Raw genomic sequence first — 17,307 nt, 5'->3', positions numbered from 1 at the left:
GTGAAACCTGGCCATTCTGAACACTTCCGTGACTGAAGCAGGAACCCCTGAGCTCTGCTTCCATTCTACCGACAGGGAGAGATATCCACTCCAGCCTGACCCCTAATCCCAAACTGATAGCTATATTTGGCCCCCTTTCATCCAGACTCCGCTACACCTCCCCAACAGACTACATTTCGGAAGCTTTGGGAGCTTCGGTCCTCCACAGAGTGCTATTTACACTCCTGAGGGAAGGGCTTAGGTCTTCAAGCCCCTACTGTGCTCTCCCAAATGCTTAGCATAATACTCTCCCAAATGCTTAGCATAACACTCTTCAGAGAGTAGTCACAGAAATATGAAAAGCAGCATCCTTTGTGAAAAGAAAAGCGAAAAGTTGGGCCTGGGAGTCCCCGGGTTCTGATCTCAGCTCCACCATTTGTCTGCTGGGTGACCCGGGGCAAGTCACTTCACTTCTTTAGGCCTCAGTTTCCTCATGACTCAGTTTCCTAACCCCTTCTACTTAGACTGTGAGTCCCCTGTGGGACAGGGACTGGGTCCAACCTGATTACCTTGCAGCTACCTCAGTGCTTAGAACAGTGCTTGGCACACAGTAAGCACTTAACAAATCAATCAATTGTATTGATTGAGTGCTTACTGTGTGCAGAGCACCTTATGAAGCCCTTGGGAGAGTGAAATATAACAGGCACATTCCTTGCCCACAATGAGTTTATAGTCTAGAGGACGAGCTTACAGTATATACATATATATATGTATGTATATATATACGTTATTAATCTTTGTTATAATAATAATAATAATAATGGTATTGGTTAAGCACTTACAATATGCCAAGCACTGTTCAACTACTGATGAGTTGTCATCATTATCATCAGTGGTACTTATGGAGTACCTACTGCGGACAGAGCACTGAACTAAGTGCTCGGGGCTGACTGGATCATGCCCTAAATCTACTGTTAGAGAGCCTGCTGAGAGCCCCCAGGGATGGAGGTCTGCATCTTGAAAGGCTAAGATTTTGAACGAAGCCTGCCAAATGCCCTTCTCCCCATCTGTCACCAAGTACCATCACACCTAGAGAGCCAGCTCTTTCTGCCTGGGTGATTCAGGCTCTGTCTGATGCATAGATTGGCTTGCTGCTACATGAATTGACATCCGACCAATAAGTAGCATAACTAGATCCTTCCCTGGGGACTTTCACTGCCCCTGCTTCCCCAACTTGATTCTTCCCCCTTTCCCATCCTACATCAAATAAATTCAAGGCCACTGAAGATGGCTCCATAAATGTCCACTCCATGGGGGCAAAGGGGCTACCTGCCCCCAGACCATTTTGAGCTAAACGCCCAGGTTGCCTGACCAGCCCTGAGAGTTTCCAAATAGGATTGAAGAGACCCAAAATGGTGGCTCCAGGGCCTGTTAGCTTCTTGTTCCTCTTAAAATCCCTTCCCCTTTCTCGGTACCACACCCTAACTGAAAAGCTGTGAATGACCCCTGTGAATGGCAAACAACCAGGGTGAATTTCACCCCTCATGTTCATTAAAGCTTTCCCCAGAGATGTGGCCCCACTAAAAAACCTCCACATGCAATTTGCCTAGTATCTGACTCAAAACAACAGAATGAGTCAACGGAAATCCTATTGGAAAGTCTTTGTTGCTTTCAGCACTTGAATGATGACATCCAGATGTAGTTCAGGGAGGATGATGGGTCCATTTTTGTTTTAGGACACACACACACCCTCCCCGCCCGACATGAACAATGAGGCCAAGAGATAGTGCATTACATACCAGGACTTTGTTAGTGTTCAACTGAAGAGTGAGGGTCTGATTTTTCATTTCTATAAGTACTCATTTCCCTGTTTACAGATTTCTTTCCAGATTTCAGTTGCCCTGTCTTCTTGAGAGGGCATATCAATAACCTTGCCTCATCCTACCTCAAATCGCTGCTCTCCGACTACAACCCAACCTGCACACTTCGCTCCTCTATTCCCAATTTACTCTCTGTACCTCAATCTCATCTATCTCACAGCTGACCTCTCGCCCACATCCTGCCATTAGCCTGGAACACCCTCCTTCTTCATATCTGACAGACAATTATTCTCTCCACCTTCAAAACCTTATTGAAGGCACAGTTCCTCCAAGAGGACTTCCCTAAGCCCTCCTTTCCTCCTCTCCTATTCCCTTCTGCATTGCCCAGACTTGCTCCCTTTATTTATCCCTCCCTCAGCCCCAAAGCACTTGCATACATATCTGTAATTTAATTGTTTCTATTAATGTCTGTCTCCCCCCTCTAATAATAATAATGATGGCATTTGTTAAGCGCTTACTATGTGCAAAGCACTGCTCTAGGTTGTAAGCTTGTTTTGGGCAGGGAATAACAACAATGATGGTATCTGTTAAGTGCTTACTATGTGACAGGCACTGTAGTAAACACTGGGGTGTATACAGGCAAATAATAATAATAATGGCATTTATTAAGCGCTTACTATGTGCAAAGCACTGCTCTACGTTGTAAGCTTGTTTTGGGCAGGGAGTAACAACAACGATGGTATCTGTTAAGTGCTTACTATGTGACAGGCACTGTAGTAAACGCTGGGGTGTATACAGGCAAATAATAATAATAATGGCATTTATTAAGTGCTTATTATGTGCAAAGTACTGTTCTAAGTGCTGGGGAGGTTACAAGATGACCAGGTTGTCCCACAGGGGGCTCACAGTCTTAATCCCCATTGTACAGATGAGGGAACTGAGGCCCAGAGAAGTGAAGTGACTTGCCCCAAGTCACACAGCTGGCAATTGGCAGAGCCGGGATTCTAACCCATGACCTCTGACTCCAAAGCCTGGGCTCTTTCCACTGAGCCATGCTGCTTCTCTATCGAGTTGGGCACAGTCCCTGTCCCAACGGTGTAAATATCTGACTTAGCGGGAAGGTGACATCCTTAGCTCATTGTGGGCAGGAAATGTGTCTGTTTATTGTTATATTGTACTCTCCCAAATGCTTAGTACGGTGCTTTGCAAACCGTAAGCGCTCAATAAATATGATGAAATGATTGTGGGGCTCACAATCTCAATCCCCATTTTACAGATGACTTAACTGAGACCTAGAGAAGTGAAGTGACTTGCCTGAGGTCACACAGCAAAGTGGCAGAGCAGGGATGAGAACCCATGACCTTCTGACTTCCAAGTTGTGTCTTATATTGTTACACTGTACTCTCCCACGCGCTTAATACAGTGCTCTGCACACAGTAAGTGCTCAATAAATATGACTGATTGATATCTGTCTTCTTCCTGTCCTTTTCTGCAGAGCTGGTGAACTCATGAGCATACGGGACTCTGACAAGCCTAACCGCTGCTAGTTGTGTCTTATATTGTTACACTGTACTCTCCCACACGCTTAATACAGTGCTCTGCACACAGTAAGTGCTCAATAAATATGACTGATTGATATCTGTCTTCCTCCTGTCCTTTTCTGCAGAGCTGGTGAACTCATGAGCATACGGGACTCTAACAAGCCTAACCGCTGCTTCCTAAGTAAAAGCGCTCAGCATCTGTCCAAGACCGCTACATCATGCAGGTGTGCCTGTTCAGCCAGGGCACAGTGACCAACGCAATAAGCTGCCTCAGTTACCTCCAACTGTGGTAAGAAAGTGGGGATCAGCGAGTGATCAGGAACACTGGCTGTGATATTCACAAGTCCCTGGGCCTCTGTCTTCCACAGCTGGAAATCCCGGAGCAGGCGCTGAAAGCTCTGTGCCAGTTCCATGCCAGCGCTGGTCAGCAGTTTGGCCGTTTTCCCTTTCAAGCTGCAAGAATCAACAGACGGTGTAAATATCTGGCTTAGCGGGAAGGTGACATCCTTAGCTCATTGTGGGCAGGAAATGTGTCTGTTTATTGTTATATTGTACTCTCCCAAATGCTTAGTACAGTGCTTTGCAAACCGTAAGCCCTCAATAAATGCGATTAAATGAATACATTCTATTGCTTGATCGATCCTTCATTTCCATCAGGGCACCATCCACTGTGTTCTTTGCACATCACCCGCATGAAACTTAGAGGATCTCAGCAGAAGACAGAAGAGATGCAAATGCCTTGCTTCTGTTTTAGCCTCCCAAGGGTTTAGCGCAGTGTCCAGTGCTAACTAGATGTTCAATAAACACCACCGATTAAGTGGCTGATCAATGCCCCCAAGGCAATCTAGTTTCTGGGGTTCAGTTCTGTTGATTAAATATCCAGAGGACCCATGGAGGATTCATTCATTCACTCAATCATATTTATTGAGCGCTTACTGTGTGTACCAAGCGCTTGGGAGGTACAAGTCGGCAACATAGAGAGACGGTCCCTACCCAACAACGGGCTCATGATGATGATGAAAGTAATAATAATAATTGTGGTATTTGTTAAGCACTGTGTTAAGTACTGGGGAAGATCCATGAGATTCAGGTGGGCACAGTCCCTATCCCACATGGGGTTCACAGTCTGAGGAGCAGAGAAGTCGCAGAACTGGGATCAGGGTCTACTCCCTCTCCCTCCTGATTCAACTATGGACTTGGATCTTTACCGTTTAAGGACTCTGGAACCTAGATGGCCAAGACCCTAATCCAAATACCTTTGGAAATCCTGAAGAGCAGACACGGCATTGGCCGAGAGGGGCTGCCCGTCCTGAGAAAATTGGATGAGTTCCTTCAGCTGAGCCTTCAGCTTTTCCGCTTTGGCCTCTTCTGCCACAAGAGCCGATCTGGTCACCTGAGTTGTCCAAGCAGTAATGGAGTTAAAAGCAGCGAAAAACAATAACTGGAGTGGGAAACCAACCGTGCAGAGGAGGGACTGATTTGAGGTGGGAAAAGGAAGGTTGAAGCCATATCAAGCCCAATACCCTCTTGTTTACCTACTGAACCTGTGATGGATCCTCTCTCTTGCTCACCAGCCTCATAACAGGGGTGAGTTTATTTCATTTTGGGAACTGAATCCTGAATTACATTCAAATTAACACTTCCATTTCCCTTCATCATAAACATTTCCTGTCAAAATTCAATATTTAGTAATAATAGTAATAATGATACTACTAATGATAATTGTGGTATTTGTTAAGCATTCACTATGTGCCAAGCACCGTGCCAAGCCCTGGGGTAGATACAAGGTAATCAGGCTGGGCACGTCTAAACAATATGTTGCTTGCTGCAAAAATTTCGATAGAAGGGAAAAAAAATCCTGGTCAGTGAATAAAGCCCGTGTGATTTTACTTAATGAAAAGCTTCTTAGATCCATTTCCTGAAAGGAGACCAAAACTAGAAGAAAGAAGTGAGTTTTAACCTGGGAGAAAAAGGAGGGAAAGGATTATGAGTGCAAATCAGGGGCTTAGAAACACTTGGAAGATTTTCTACAGGATCAGAGCAAAGCTTGTCCACATCACGTGAGACCCTGGATTCAGATGTGCTCAGTTAATCACATCTATTGAGCACTTACTGTGTGCAGATGACTGTACTAAGCACTAGGGAGAGTACAATACAGCAATATAACAGACACCTTCCCTGCTCATAATGAGCTTACAGTCTAGAGGGCAAAAAGAGGACTCGGTTTTCCTGGAATCTAATACAGGGAACGGACTTGGACTGAGAGAAGGATGGGGATATTTTTAAGTGGCTAAAAATCATGAAATTATAAATTGGGGTTACAAAGAAACCAGGGCTAGAAAGAATACAAAGAGCTCATTTGATCCAACCCCCTGCCTTCACACGGGACCACTCCTAAACCATCTCAGACTCTCGTTCCGAAGAGCTCCATGGAAGGAGCTTCTTTGGTAATCTGTATCAGGATTTAAAAATCTTCAGCATCTCCAGGTTCTTGACAACAAAAATTTACCTTTCTCTAATTTCGGTCTGTCTTCTCTTGTTTTATCCCTACAGGAAATAAGGAACAGCTACTTAACTCATAAAAACAAAGGTCCACCTAGTCCGCTTTCTGCCTCCAAAGCTTCTTGAAGGCCCATAATCTGCACCCCTCCTGCCATCACTCCATGTTTTCACTAGAAAGTTAGGGAATTAGGGAATGCTCTTCCAACACTGCAAGTCTGTTTGGCTTCAGGGCAAGATGGTGTCAGAAGAAAGGGCTCTGCACATACATGCACTATATATGGGTTAATATGATAATTTGAATCTTCATAAACAAGGGGTCCTCCATAAACTCAACCCCAGCATTAGAGATGTTAACTTTTAATGCCTATCTCCCCCTGTACACTGTAAGCTCATTGTGGGTAGGGATCGCATCTACCAACTCTGCTGTATTGTAGCTTTCCCAAGCGCTTAGTACAGTGTTATTTCTGCACACAGTAAGCTGTCAATAACCAAGATTGAGTGAATGAATGATTCTCAAAGGATCACAGTGGGCATATGTTTTAAGGCAGGGCACACCGCTGAGCTCCTGGGCAGTGATAATTCTGATCATCCAGGCAGCAAAAGGAGCAGGAGCAGCCCAAAGGGACGAGAAGAGAAATTGCACCTGCCATCAATGTGCATCGCTTTGGCCTCTCCGGAGTTGGTGTCTCTGCCAGAAGCGTGAGCTTCAGGGAGGTGGAGGTGCCAGGGGCAGCAGCCAGGGCCGTTTCTCTCCTCAATGGGGGTCAGGAAGGGAGGTGGGAGAATAAGTTAGGCACAACTTTTTTCCTTTCCTCAACTCCCTTCTGCATCAACCTGACTTGTTCCCTTTATCCATCCTCCCTCCCAGCCCCAGAGCACTTATTTAACTATCCGTAAATCATTTATTTAATGTCTGTCTCGCCCTTTAGACCGTAAGGCTCACTGTGGGTAGGGAATGTGTCTGTAACAGTGTACTCTCCCAAGCCATTCGTACAGTGCTCTGAACACAGTAAGCACTCAGTAAATATGACTGACTGACAACTCGTCTGCAGGGGTGGAGTTTCTTAAAAATGTTGAACATCCCTGGCGTCAAACACAATCAGGATCCTCCCGACGCACGTGACTATTCATGTGGCTTCAGCTACTCACGGTGTATTTCCTCCAGAGAGTAATTAACTCCTCTTCATTTCTCGCCTTCTCGCCTGGCTCCAAGCCTTTGGCCAACCTTTGGATCTCTTGCTGAAATTCAGCGACCTCAGTTCCCAACAGCTGGGCCTGAGATCGGTAGGCCCCGTCCAACTTCAGGGCCTTCAGGAGTCTCTCCTCTTCCTCCTTACACAGCAGTTTCAGCTTCTCCAGGGCTTTCCTCAGCTCTTCCAGCTCACGGGTGATCTTCTCGGCGCCCAAAGGAGAAGTGTTCTGGATAACTCCCTCCGACTGCCTCTCGAGGTTTTTTAGAGACTCCTCTCCTCTTAGAAAATCTTTGGCAATATCCTGGTGTGGGGAGAATATAGGAGGATAACTTAGAAGGGCAAAGATGATATCAGAAAATGAGTCTACTGACTGCATTGTATCATCCTCTCCCAAGCGCTTAGTACAGTGCTCTGCACAGGGTAGGTGCTCAATAAATATCATTGATCGGTTGATTGGCACCTGTACTTGTGGTTTCCAGGGTATTTTCATCTAAAGTATTGTATGTTGTACTCTCTCAAGAGCTTAGTACAGTGCTCCGCACAAGTAAGCTCGCTGTGAGCAAAGAATACGTCTATAATAATAATAATGGCATTTATTAAGCACTTACTATGTGCAAAGCACGGTTCTAAGCACTGGGGAGGTTACAAGGTGATCAGGTTGTCCCATGGGGGGCTCACAGTCTTCATCCCCATTTTACAGATGAGGTAACTGAGGCACAGAGAAGCTAAGTGAGTTGCCCAAAGTCACACAGCTGACAATTGGCAGAGCCGGGATTTGAACCCATGACCTCTGACTCCAAAGCCCGTGCTCTTTCCATTGAGCCACACTGCTTCTCTATTTATTGTTATAATGTACTCTACCAAGCGCTTAGTAGACTGCTTTGCACACTTACTGAGCATGGGCTTTGGTGTCAGAGGCTCTGCCAATTGTCAGCTGTGTGACTTTTTACCTCCTTCCCTTCCCCACAGCACCTGTATATATGTATATATGCTTGTACATATTTATTACTCTATTTATTTATTTTACTTGTACATATCTATCCTATTTATTTTATTTTGTTAGTATGCTTGGTTTTGTTCTCTGTCTCCCCCTTTTAGACTGTGAGCCCACTGTTGGGTAGGGACTGTCTCTATATGTTGCCAATTTGTACTTCCCAAGCACTTAGTACAGTGCTCTGCACATAGTAAGCGCTCAATAAATACGATTGATGATGATGATGATGACGACTTTGGGCAACTCACTTAACTTCTCTGTGCCTCAGTAAGTGTTCAATAAGTACGACTGAATGATTGACTAGTAAGCACTCAATAAATATGATTGAATGATTGATTGATTGACTGAAATTATAAATTGACCAGTCACAAGGTTGCAGGTCTCCCTATTTGGAGGATTCTTATGGGTGTCTCCTTGGGCTGGTATATAAAAGGAGTCTGACAACCTTGGAATCATTCTGTGGCCTTTTTGGTTGCCCTGCGATTTGACTTGCCAACATTTAGATAGAAAGGGGCATACTGTGTGCTCCTCCTGAATGAGGGGGATGACAGGCCAACTCACTGGTTGCTAGGCAGTAAGGCTAGCTACGGCTGGCCCCAGAGGGCAGGAATGACATCTCCATTCTCCAGCACAGCTGGACCATCGGACGAGTTCCCACGGAATTATCACCTGCAGATCTCTGAGCTGGTTGTCGAGGGTTGACTGGTTGGCTCTCCCCAGTCGGCCGCTCACCCGCTCCGTCACGCCCACTAGCCATCCCTGGAACGCGTCCACCTTCTCCGTGTACTCCTTGTGCTCGCAGGTTATCTTTTCAAGCAGCTTCACCCTGTCCTGTTTCAAGAAGTTCACGGTTATCAATTCCCCTTGGGGTCAGGCTTGATCCATGCTGTGTTTTTTAAAAAGTGAAAATGGACAACCTGGATTTGGGTTTCGCCTGATTCCCCAAGCACCCTCAGTCGCAAAACAAAATGTGCTCAACTTTTTCAGGAATCTACTCTGCCTCGGGCTGAGGATAAAGGCCACTGGGTCTCTGCCCTGGATGTGGTTATATAACTGCGCATCGCAGCCCAGTTGCTCTGGCAAAGTCACATGAGGTTTCATGCACTAACTCCCTTTCCTGCCAAGCCAGCTCATTCTCCCAGATGTTTGTGGGTCCTATTTTCCACGGACAGAAAATAACCCTTGAGTTTGTAAGCACTGCCTGGGTGTGAGCCAATGCAAGGCCATTCTACCAGGGGAGGCAGAAGCCTGGAGACATATCTGGGAAATACAAATGACTTTAGAGGGCTGGCATACACACACTGGGTAGAAAACACCCCTGCTAAGGCCTCTCTTCCTCTCTTTGGCTACACCAAGCAGGTCAGAAATAACAAACCCGAGAGCCCGGGGCTGAAACTGATGATGATTAATGCGGCCCCTAAATGAACACTCTGAAACACACATGTATCATGGTACTTGGTAGTGCCAGATGTGCTAAGCTCTGAGGACTCTGCGCTGGAAAGAAACAAATAACACTCCACGAGATGAACAGAAGGTACTTGGAGTGGAAAACGGCTGAGCGGCGCCAGAATCCAAGGAAGATTCATGAGGAACATAAACAGTGTGAAAGTGTAATTTAAACCGCTGCTCAGAACCCTGCAAGGAGGGAGCATGACAGGTGAGACAAACCGAGAAAGAGCTTAACCTTTCCCGTAAGGAAAACAATTCAAGTGCAATCCGGCAGCCATGGTGGGGATATTACTGTCGAAAACTTCTAACTCCATTCTATTAAGAAACAAATGGCAGATTTAAGCAGACGCTCGACTTACAGACTGCTGAATGAAAAGCTTTGACTTTCTGCCAAGCGGTTGGGCAGGTGCTGCTTCTCAAAGGGAAGCCGGTTAGAGGAAGGATATAAATCTTACCAGTTGCTCAATCATCTGGTGAAGAACTACAGATTGGGAAATGACCCAAGAGATATGAATCAGTCGATTAATTACATTTATTGAGCGCTTACTGTGTGCACAGCACTGTACTAAACGCTTGAGAGAGTACAATATAGCAGAGATGGTAGACACGCTCCCTCCCCTGACTTTCAACTCCCTACAGTTCTCTGGAGCACTGAAGTTTGTCCCCTTCTCAGTCCTCCCTAGGCACTCCCCTAAATCAATCAATTGTGTTTACTGAGCACTTACCGCGTGCAGAGCACTGAACTAAGTGCTTGGGAGAGTAAAATATAACAGAGTAAGTAGACACGTTCCCTGTCCACAACAAACAGACTTTCAACTCCCTACAGTTCTCTGGAACACCAAAGTTTGTCCCCTTCCTGGTCCTTCCTAGTCGCTTCCCTAAAGAAAACAAAGAAAAGTCCAGCTACCTTGTTGACCCAGCCAAAACTCTAATTAAACTTAAAATAATCCACATCACACAAGACTTAATGCGGTGCTTTGCACATAGGAAGTGCTCAGCAAATACTATCGAATGAACTGTTGAGTGAGAATCCACGTTCTCGCCCGTGAGGCCCCTGCGGATGTTTCTGGTTCGAGGGTAGGAAAGCAGTGGGTGCCCCAGAAAAGGAGGTGAAGGTTGATCTCCCATACCAGTGGCTTGGCAACGCGTGCCAGGAGCTGCCAGGTGGAAGACCGCCAGTGACCCTGGAGACCCTCTGCACCGTCTGGCCCGGGCATCTCAGAGGAACTGGTTTCCCAAGGTGGATCCGTTTTAGGTGGGGCCATCCCGGTTTTAGGGAATTGGGTCCACGCTCTGAGAGGCGTGGGGCCCTCTAGGAACCTGCCCACTTTATGCCAAGATGTTAGCCAGAACCCACCGTTGCAGTGGTGATGCAGAAGGAGAGGAAGGGTAACAGTAACAGTGCTTTGCACACAGTAAGCACTTAATAAATGCCATTATTATTATTATTATTATAACAGTAGGGGTGGCTGCCGTTGCCACTACTGAAGGAGAGTCCTTCTCTCTTCACCTACAGTGGTGAAAGCAGTCACTACCTCCACTGCCACTGCTGACCTGGAACTCAGAGATGGGAAAAGGAGTTTTTGATGAGGCCACATCAGAATCTCCTCATCTTGGATCCAAGGCTCATAGCCATCAGTCCCTGTGTCCTCGTGCCTTTTTTTAAAAATGGTATTTGTTAAGCACAAACTATGTGCCAGGCACTGTACTAAGCACTGGGGTAGGTGCAAGCTAATCAGGCCGGACACAGTCCATGTCCCACGTGGAGCTCACAGTCTTAATCTACATTTTATAGATGCGGTAACTGAGGCACAGAGAAGTTAACTGAATTGCCCGAGGCCCCACAGCAGACAAGTGGCAGAGCCGGGATTAGAACCTGTGCTCTATCCATTAAGCCATGCCGCTCAATAAGGGCAATAGCCTTTATTGGGTACAGCAATCCAGCTCGGGCAGAACTACTGAGACTGACAACCCAGCTAAGGCCAATGTGGGGGCTCAGAAGAAGAGGGGGGTAAATGGAAAGCAACTGTGGAGGAGGAGCAACATCCCCACTGTTCCTGATTTTAGCTCTCCTCTCTCCCTTTCCCACTTTCTCCCCCCCTGATCCTGTCCCCTTTTAAGCCCCTCACCCTTCAAGTCCAACTTCCTTTCCCCTTGACACAGTAGGAGTAGAGTGTTGTGACTCCTCACTCCTCTGGAAAGACAGAAAAGGGAAAGTGGTGCAAACATTGCTGGCATTTTTTGTCCTCAGGGGTCAGGAATTCCCTCATATAGCAACTGCCAGTTATCCATAATTTACTACATTCATTCATTCATTCAATCGTATTTATTGAGCGCTTACTGTGTGCAGAGCACTGTACTAAGCGCTTGAGAAGTACAAGTTGGCAACATATAGAGATGATCCCTACCCAACAACGGGCTCACAGTCTAGAAGGGGGAGACGGACAACAAAACAAAACATGTGGTCAGGTGTCAAGTCATCAGAATAAATAGAGGTAAAGCTAGATGCACATCATTGACAAAATGTGGTTCAAGTAATTCAACTGTATTCTTTCAATCCCTTATTAGTATTAGGATCCAATATTACAACCAATATTTATGCTAATATCTGTCCCCACCTCTACCCCTCTAGACTATAAGCTCATTGTGGGAAGGAAACATGTCTACCAACTCTGTTATACTGTACTCTCCCTAGCACTTAGTACAGTGCTCTGCACACAGTAAGCAACCAATAAAAACTTAGTAGAGTGCCAGGCGCTTAGTACAGTGCTCTGCACACAGTAAGCGCTCAATAAAGCGCTGCTCAAAGAAGCAGCATGGCTCAGTGGAAATAGCATGGGCTTGGGAGTCAGAGGTCATGGGTTCAAAACCCGGCTCCGCCGCTTGTCGGCTGGGTGACTTTAGGCAAGTCACTTAACTTCTCTGAGCCTCAGTTCCCTCATCTGTAAAATGGGGATTTAGACTGTGAGCCCCACGTGGGACAACCTGATCACCTTGTATCCTCCCCAGTGCTTAGAACAGTGCTTTGCACACAGTAAGCGCTTAACAAATGCCATCATTATTATTATTATTATTATTATTAAATACGATTGAATAAGAACAACTGATTGATTGATTGAGAAGTGAGGCCTATTAACTAATATTAAAAGGCCCTCAGAGGAACTAAGGAAACTTTACTTAGGAATCCTGGCTCTGCCACTTGTCAGCTGTGTGTCTTTGGGCAAGTCCCTTAACTTCTCTGGGCCTCAGTTATATCACCTGTAAAATGGGGATGAAGATTGTGAGCCCCACGTGGGACAACCTGATCACCTCGTATACCCCAAGCGCTTAGAACAGTGCGTTGCACATAGTAAGCGCTGAATAAATGCCATCATTATTATTATTATTATTATTACTGAACCACTAAACAGTAGCTTTGATGTGTTCAGGGATCCCTAGGGTCCTTCTTCTAACGGAAAGCCCGGCTGCATCGTGAAACAAGATCTCAAAGCTCTGCTGAAAAAGCAGATGTCTGCCCCACGGCCAACGTGAGAAGAGCAGCTGTCCAGGTTCAGAGCAATTGGACCCTGCTCTGATCTCTCAATCCGAGGCCAGGAAGCAACTGCAGCTAAAAACTTAAGACGCTGGGTGAGGTCACAACCGGGTCAGACCAAAGTCTCCGTTCACTTCAGTGATCTGTCTCCAACAGTGACAACAGGATGCTTGGAGAAAGTGTGAGGCGGCCACTCTTTTTGACATCCCTCCTCCTGGAGAAGGGTGAACCGAAGTTCTTGCCTTTTCTCTCCAACAACCATTAATGAACCATCCATGAATCTCTATATTAATCAATCAGAAGAATTCACTGAGCAATTACTGGGGGAAGACCATTCGTCATTCATTCACTTCACTTTTCTGAGCCTCAGTTATCTCATCTGTAAAATGGTGATGATGACTGTGAGCCCCCCGTGGGACAACCTGATCACCTTGTAACCCCCTTAGCACTTAGAACACTGCTTTGCACATAGTAAGGCTTAATAAATGCTATCATTATTATTATTCATTCATTCATTCAATCGCATTTATTGAGAGCTTACTGTGTGCACAGCACTGTACTAAGCGATTGGGAAGTACAAGTTGGCAACATATAGAGACAGTCCCAACCCAACAGCGGGCTCACAGTTTAGAAGGGCATGGAACTAAGCTCCTGGGAGAAAAGAGCAGAAGAGAAGGACATGATCCTTATCCTCAAGGAGTTTCCAATCTAACGTAGGAAAGTAGTCACCTTCCAACATCCCTACTGTTCTTTATACATTCTCCAGACTTAGCCAAAAAAGGCCTGACTTTTTTGGGGGGGAGCGGGGATAGGGCAGTTACGGTATTTGTTAAACGGTTATTATCAATCAATCGTATTTATTGAGCGCTTACTGTGTGCAGAGCACTGTACTAAGCGCTTGCAACAAGCACTGTTCTAAGAGCTGAGGTAGATACAAGTAAATCAGGTCTGGCACAGTCCCTGTGCCACGTGGGGCTCACAGTCTAAGTAGGAGGGAGTAGAGTTATTGAATACTCATCATCATCATCATCATCATCAATCGTATTTATTGAGCGCTTACTATGTGCAGAGCACTGTACTAAGCGCTTGGGAAGTACAAATTGGCAACATGTAGAGACAGTCCCTACCCAACAGTGGGCTCACAGTCTAAAAGGGGAAGACAGAGAACAAAACCAAACATACGAACAAAATAAAATAAATAGAATAGATATGTACAAGTAAAATAAATAGAGTAATAAATATGTACAAACATATATACATATATACAGGTGCTGTGGGGAAGGGAAGGAGGTAAGAAGGGGGGGATGGAGAGGGGGACGAGAGGGAGAGGAAGGAAGGGGCTCAGTCTGGGAAGGCCTCCTGGAGGAGGTGAGCTCTCAATAGGGCCTTTGCAGATGAGAGAACTGAGGCATCGAAAAGTTAAGTGACTTACCCAAGGCCACACAGAGGACAAGCACTGGAACTGGGATTAGAACCCAGCCCCTTGCTTTATCCAGTAGGCTATACTGCCTCCCTATCACTGTTCCAAATCACCATAAGCCCAGCCTCAGAGCCCCAAAACCTTCCTTTCCTATCAATCAATCATATTTATAGAGCACTCAGCATTGTAGGGAAGCAGCGTGGCTCAGTGGAAAGAGCCCGGGCTTTGGAGTCAGAGGTCATGGGTTTGAGTCCCAGTCCCACCACATGTCTGCTGTGTGACCTTGGCCAAGTCACTTAACTTCTCGGAGCCTCAGTTCCCTCATCTGTAAAATGGGGATTAAGACTGTGAGCCCCCCTGGGGACAACCTGATCACCTTGTAACCTCCCCAGCGCTTAGAACAGTGCTTCGCACATAGTAAGTGCTTAATAAATGTCATCATTATTATTATTATTATTAACAGTGGGAAAGTGTAATATAACAGAGTTGGTAGATACTTTCCCTCCCCAAACCCTCTAAGTCTGCCCTAGTTTGGAACATCATATCACCTACTTGCCTTAGGGTGACCCTAAATTCCTGTTGGATGGATGGAGTAGGAAGGTAGGAAGATGGCTGGCTTGGATTGGGAGGCTTGGGACCCAAGTTTAATTTTGTTTGGTTTTTAATGGCATTTGTTAAGTGCTTACCAGGTATCAGGCACTGTACTAAGCACTGAGGTAGATACAAGCCAATTGGGTTGGACACGGTCCATGTTCCACATGGGGCTCACAGTCAACCCCTATGTTACAGTTGAGGGAACTGAGGCACAGAGAAGTGAAGAGACTTGGCCAAGGTCACACAGCAGACAAGTGGCGGAGCCGAGATTAGAACCCAGGTACTTCTGACTCTCAAGCCTATGCTGTATCCACTTGACCACACTGCTTCTCTATTTTTGACTCCTGCGGTGAGAGTTTTAATTAATAAAAATAATAATAATGGCATTTATAAAGCACTTACTATGTGCAAAGCACTGTTCTAAGCGCTGGGGAGGTTATGAGGTGATCAGGTTGTCCCACGGGGGGCTCACAGTCTTAATCCCCATTTTACAGATGACGTAATTGAGCCACAGAGAAGTTAAGTGACTTTCCCAAAGTCACACAGCTGACAATTGGCATAGCAGGGATTTGAACCCTTGACCTCTGACTCCAAAGCCCCTGCTCCTTCCACTGAGCCACGCTGCTTCTCTGATAGTTCTGTCTATTGTGTGTCCTTGGACAAGTCATTTAACCCCCTTGGTCCTCATCTGTAAAATGGTGAGAAAATAGATTGTGAGTCTCCCAGGGGATAGGGAATGTGTCTGATCTCAAAATCCTGAACCTGTGGACAGGGAATGTTGCTGGTTTTTGTTATATTACACTCTCCCAAATGCTTAGTACAGTGCTCTGCATACAATGAATGCTCAATAAAAATGATTAGCTGACTGAGTTCATTTTCATATCCAACAGACCAGCACTCTCCCCATTTTCGAAGCCTACTAAAATCATGTGTCTCTTCCAGAAAGTCTTCCTGGACTAAGCACTCATTCCGAAACCCTATTTTCCCTCTCTACTGCCTCAGCCATGCATTTAGTCCTACCCCAACCTCTACGGCATTTATGTACATATCCTTAGACTAAGCAGCTTCCCCTAACTGAAATTTAGATTTATATCCTTAGACTAAGCAGCTTCCCCTACCTGAAATTTAGATTTATATCTGTCTTCCGTTAGCCCTTTATAGCAAATACATAATGACAGAAGTCAGACTGGATGAAGATGAATGGGGAGTAAAGATTGGAGGAAGGAATATAAACAACCTCCGTTATGCTCGTAATATTACTTTACTAGCAGAATGTGAAGGAGATTTGAAGGGCTTATTATTAAAATAAAGGAGCAGAGCAAAAAGATGGGCCTGCACTTGAATGTCGCGAAAACAAAGATCATGACAACTGGAAGTTCTAACACCTTTATAGCGGATGGAGAGAAGATTGAAATAGTGGACAATTTTTCTTTCCTGGGATCAATAATTAATAATAAAGGAGCTAGTAGTCAAGAAATAGCCAAAGATTAATGTTAGGAAGATTTGCTACAAAGAACCTGGAAAAAATATCAACTGCGCTGTTGTAACATTCACCACAAAAATACAAGTTGTCAATTCTATGGTGTTTCCAGTGACAAATGTATGGATCCGAAAGCCGGACGGTGAAAAAACAGGATAGAAAGAGCATCGATTCTTTTGAAATGAGGTGTTGGAGAAAGCTTTTCCTAATATCATGGACTGCCTGAAAAACAAACAAATGGGTTTTGGAGCAAATTAAGCCAAGCTGGTCTTTGAAAAACCAAATGACTGGACTCATATTAGCATATTTTGGATGCATCAACAGGAGGACTAATTCTCTAAAGAAGAGAATTAGTATGCTAGGAAAAGTCCAGGGAAAACATGGAAGAGGCAAATCAGCACTTGGACGGATAGAGACGATAAAAGCGATAACGGAAGAACCGTTAGCAGGGTTACGGATTACGGCAGAAGATAGGACATTCTGGAGAAAATGTACCCATAGAGTTGCCATGAATCGGAAATGACTCGACTTCATTTGATAATAATACTTCCCCACGCATTGGTTAGCTCCCTGAGGAGAAGAAGCATGACGTAATGGAAAGAGCACAGACCTGTGAGTCAAAAGGGTCATGGGTTCTAATCCCGGCTCCACCATTTGTCCGCTGTGTGACCTTGGACAAGTCACCTCACTTCTCCGTGCCTCAGTTACCTCATCTGTAAAATGGGGATTGAGACCGTGAGCCCTATGTGGGAAAGGGCCCGTGTCTAATCCAATTTGCTTGCATATCTCCCAGCGCTTAGTAC

General features: G+C 45.5%; 1 protein-coding gene across 1 annotated transcript in view; it reads right to left on the bottom strand.

Annotated features, from left to right (window-relative positions):
• Positions 1-17,307, bottom strand: part of SYNE3 (spectrin repeat containing nuclear envelope family member 3) — an 88,758-nt gene that overhangs the window by 48,688 nt on the left and 22,763 nt on the right. Inside the window, exons 4-7 of the mRNA XM_038746849.1 lie at positions 8,699-8,860; positions 6,992-7,336; positions 4,597-4,733; positions 3,619-3,793 (exon numbers count right to left, since the gene is read on the bottom strand). Coding sequence (XP_038602777.1) covers positions 3,619-3,793; positions 4,597-4,733; positions 6,992-7,336; positions 8,699-8,860 — 819 coding nt within the window. The remainder of the gene's footprint in view (positions 1-3,618; positions 3,794-4,596; positions 4,734-6,991; positions 7,337-8,698; positions 8,861-17,307) is intronic.

The sequence above is a fragment of the Tachyglossus aculeatus genome, chromosome 1, assembly GCF_015852505.1.
Source record: "Tachyglossus aculeatus isolate mTacAcu1 chromosome 1, mTacAcu1.pri, whole genome shotgun sequence".
NCBI classification, from domain to species: Eukaryota; Metazoa; Chordata; class Mammalia; order Monotremata; family Tachyglossidae; genus Tachyglossus; species Tachyglossus aculeatus.
The sequence above is the reverse complement of the archived record's forward strand: the minus strand, read 5'-3'. Positions and strand labels throughout refer to the sequence as shown.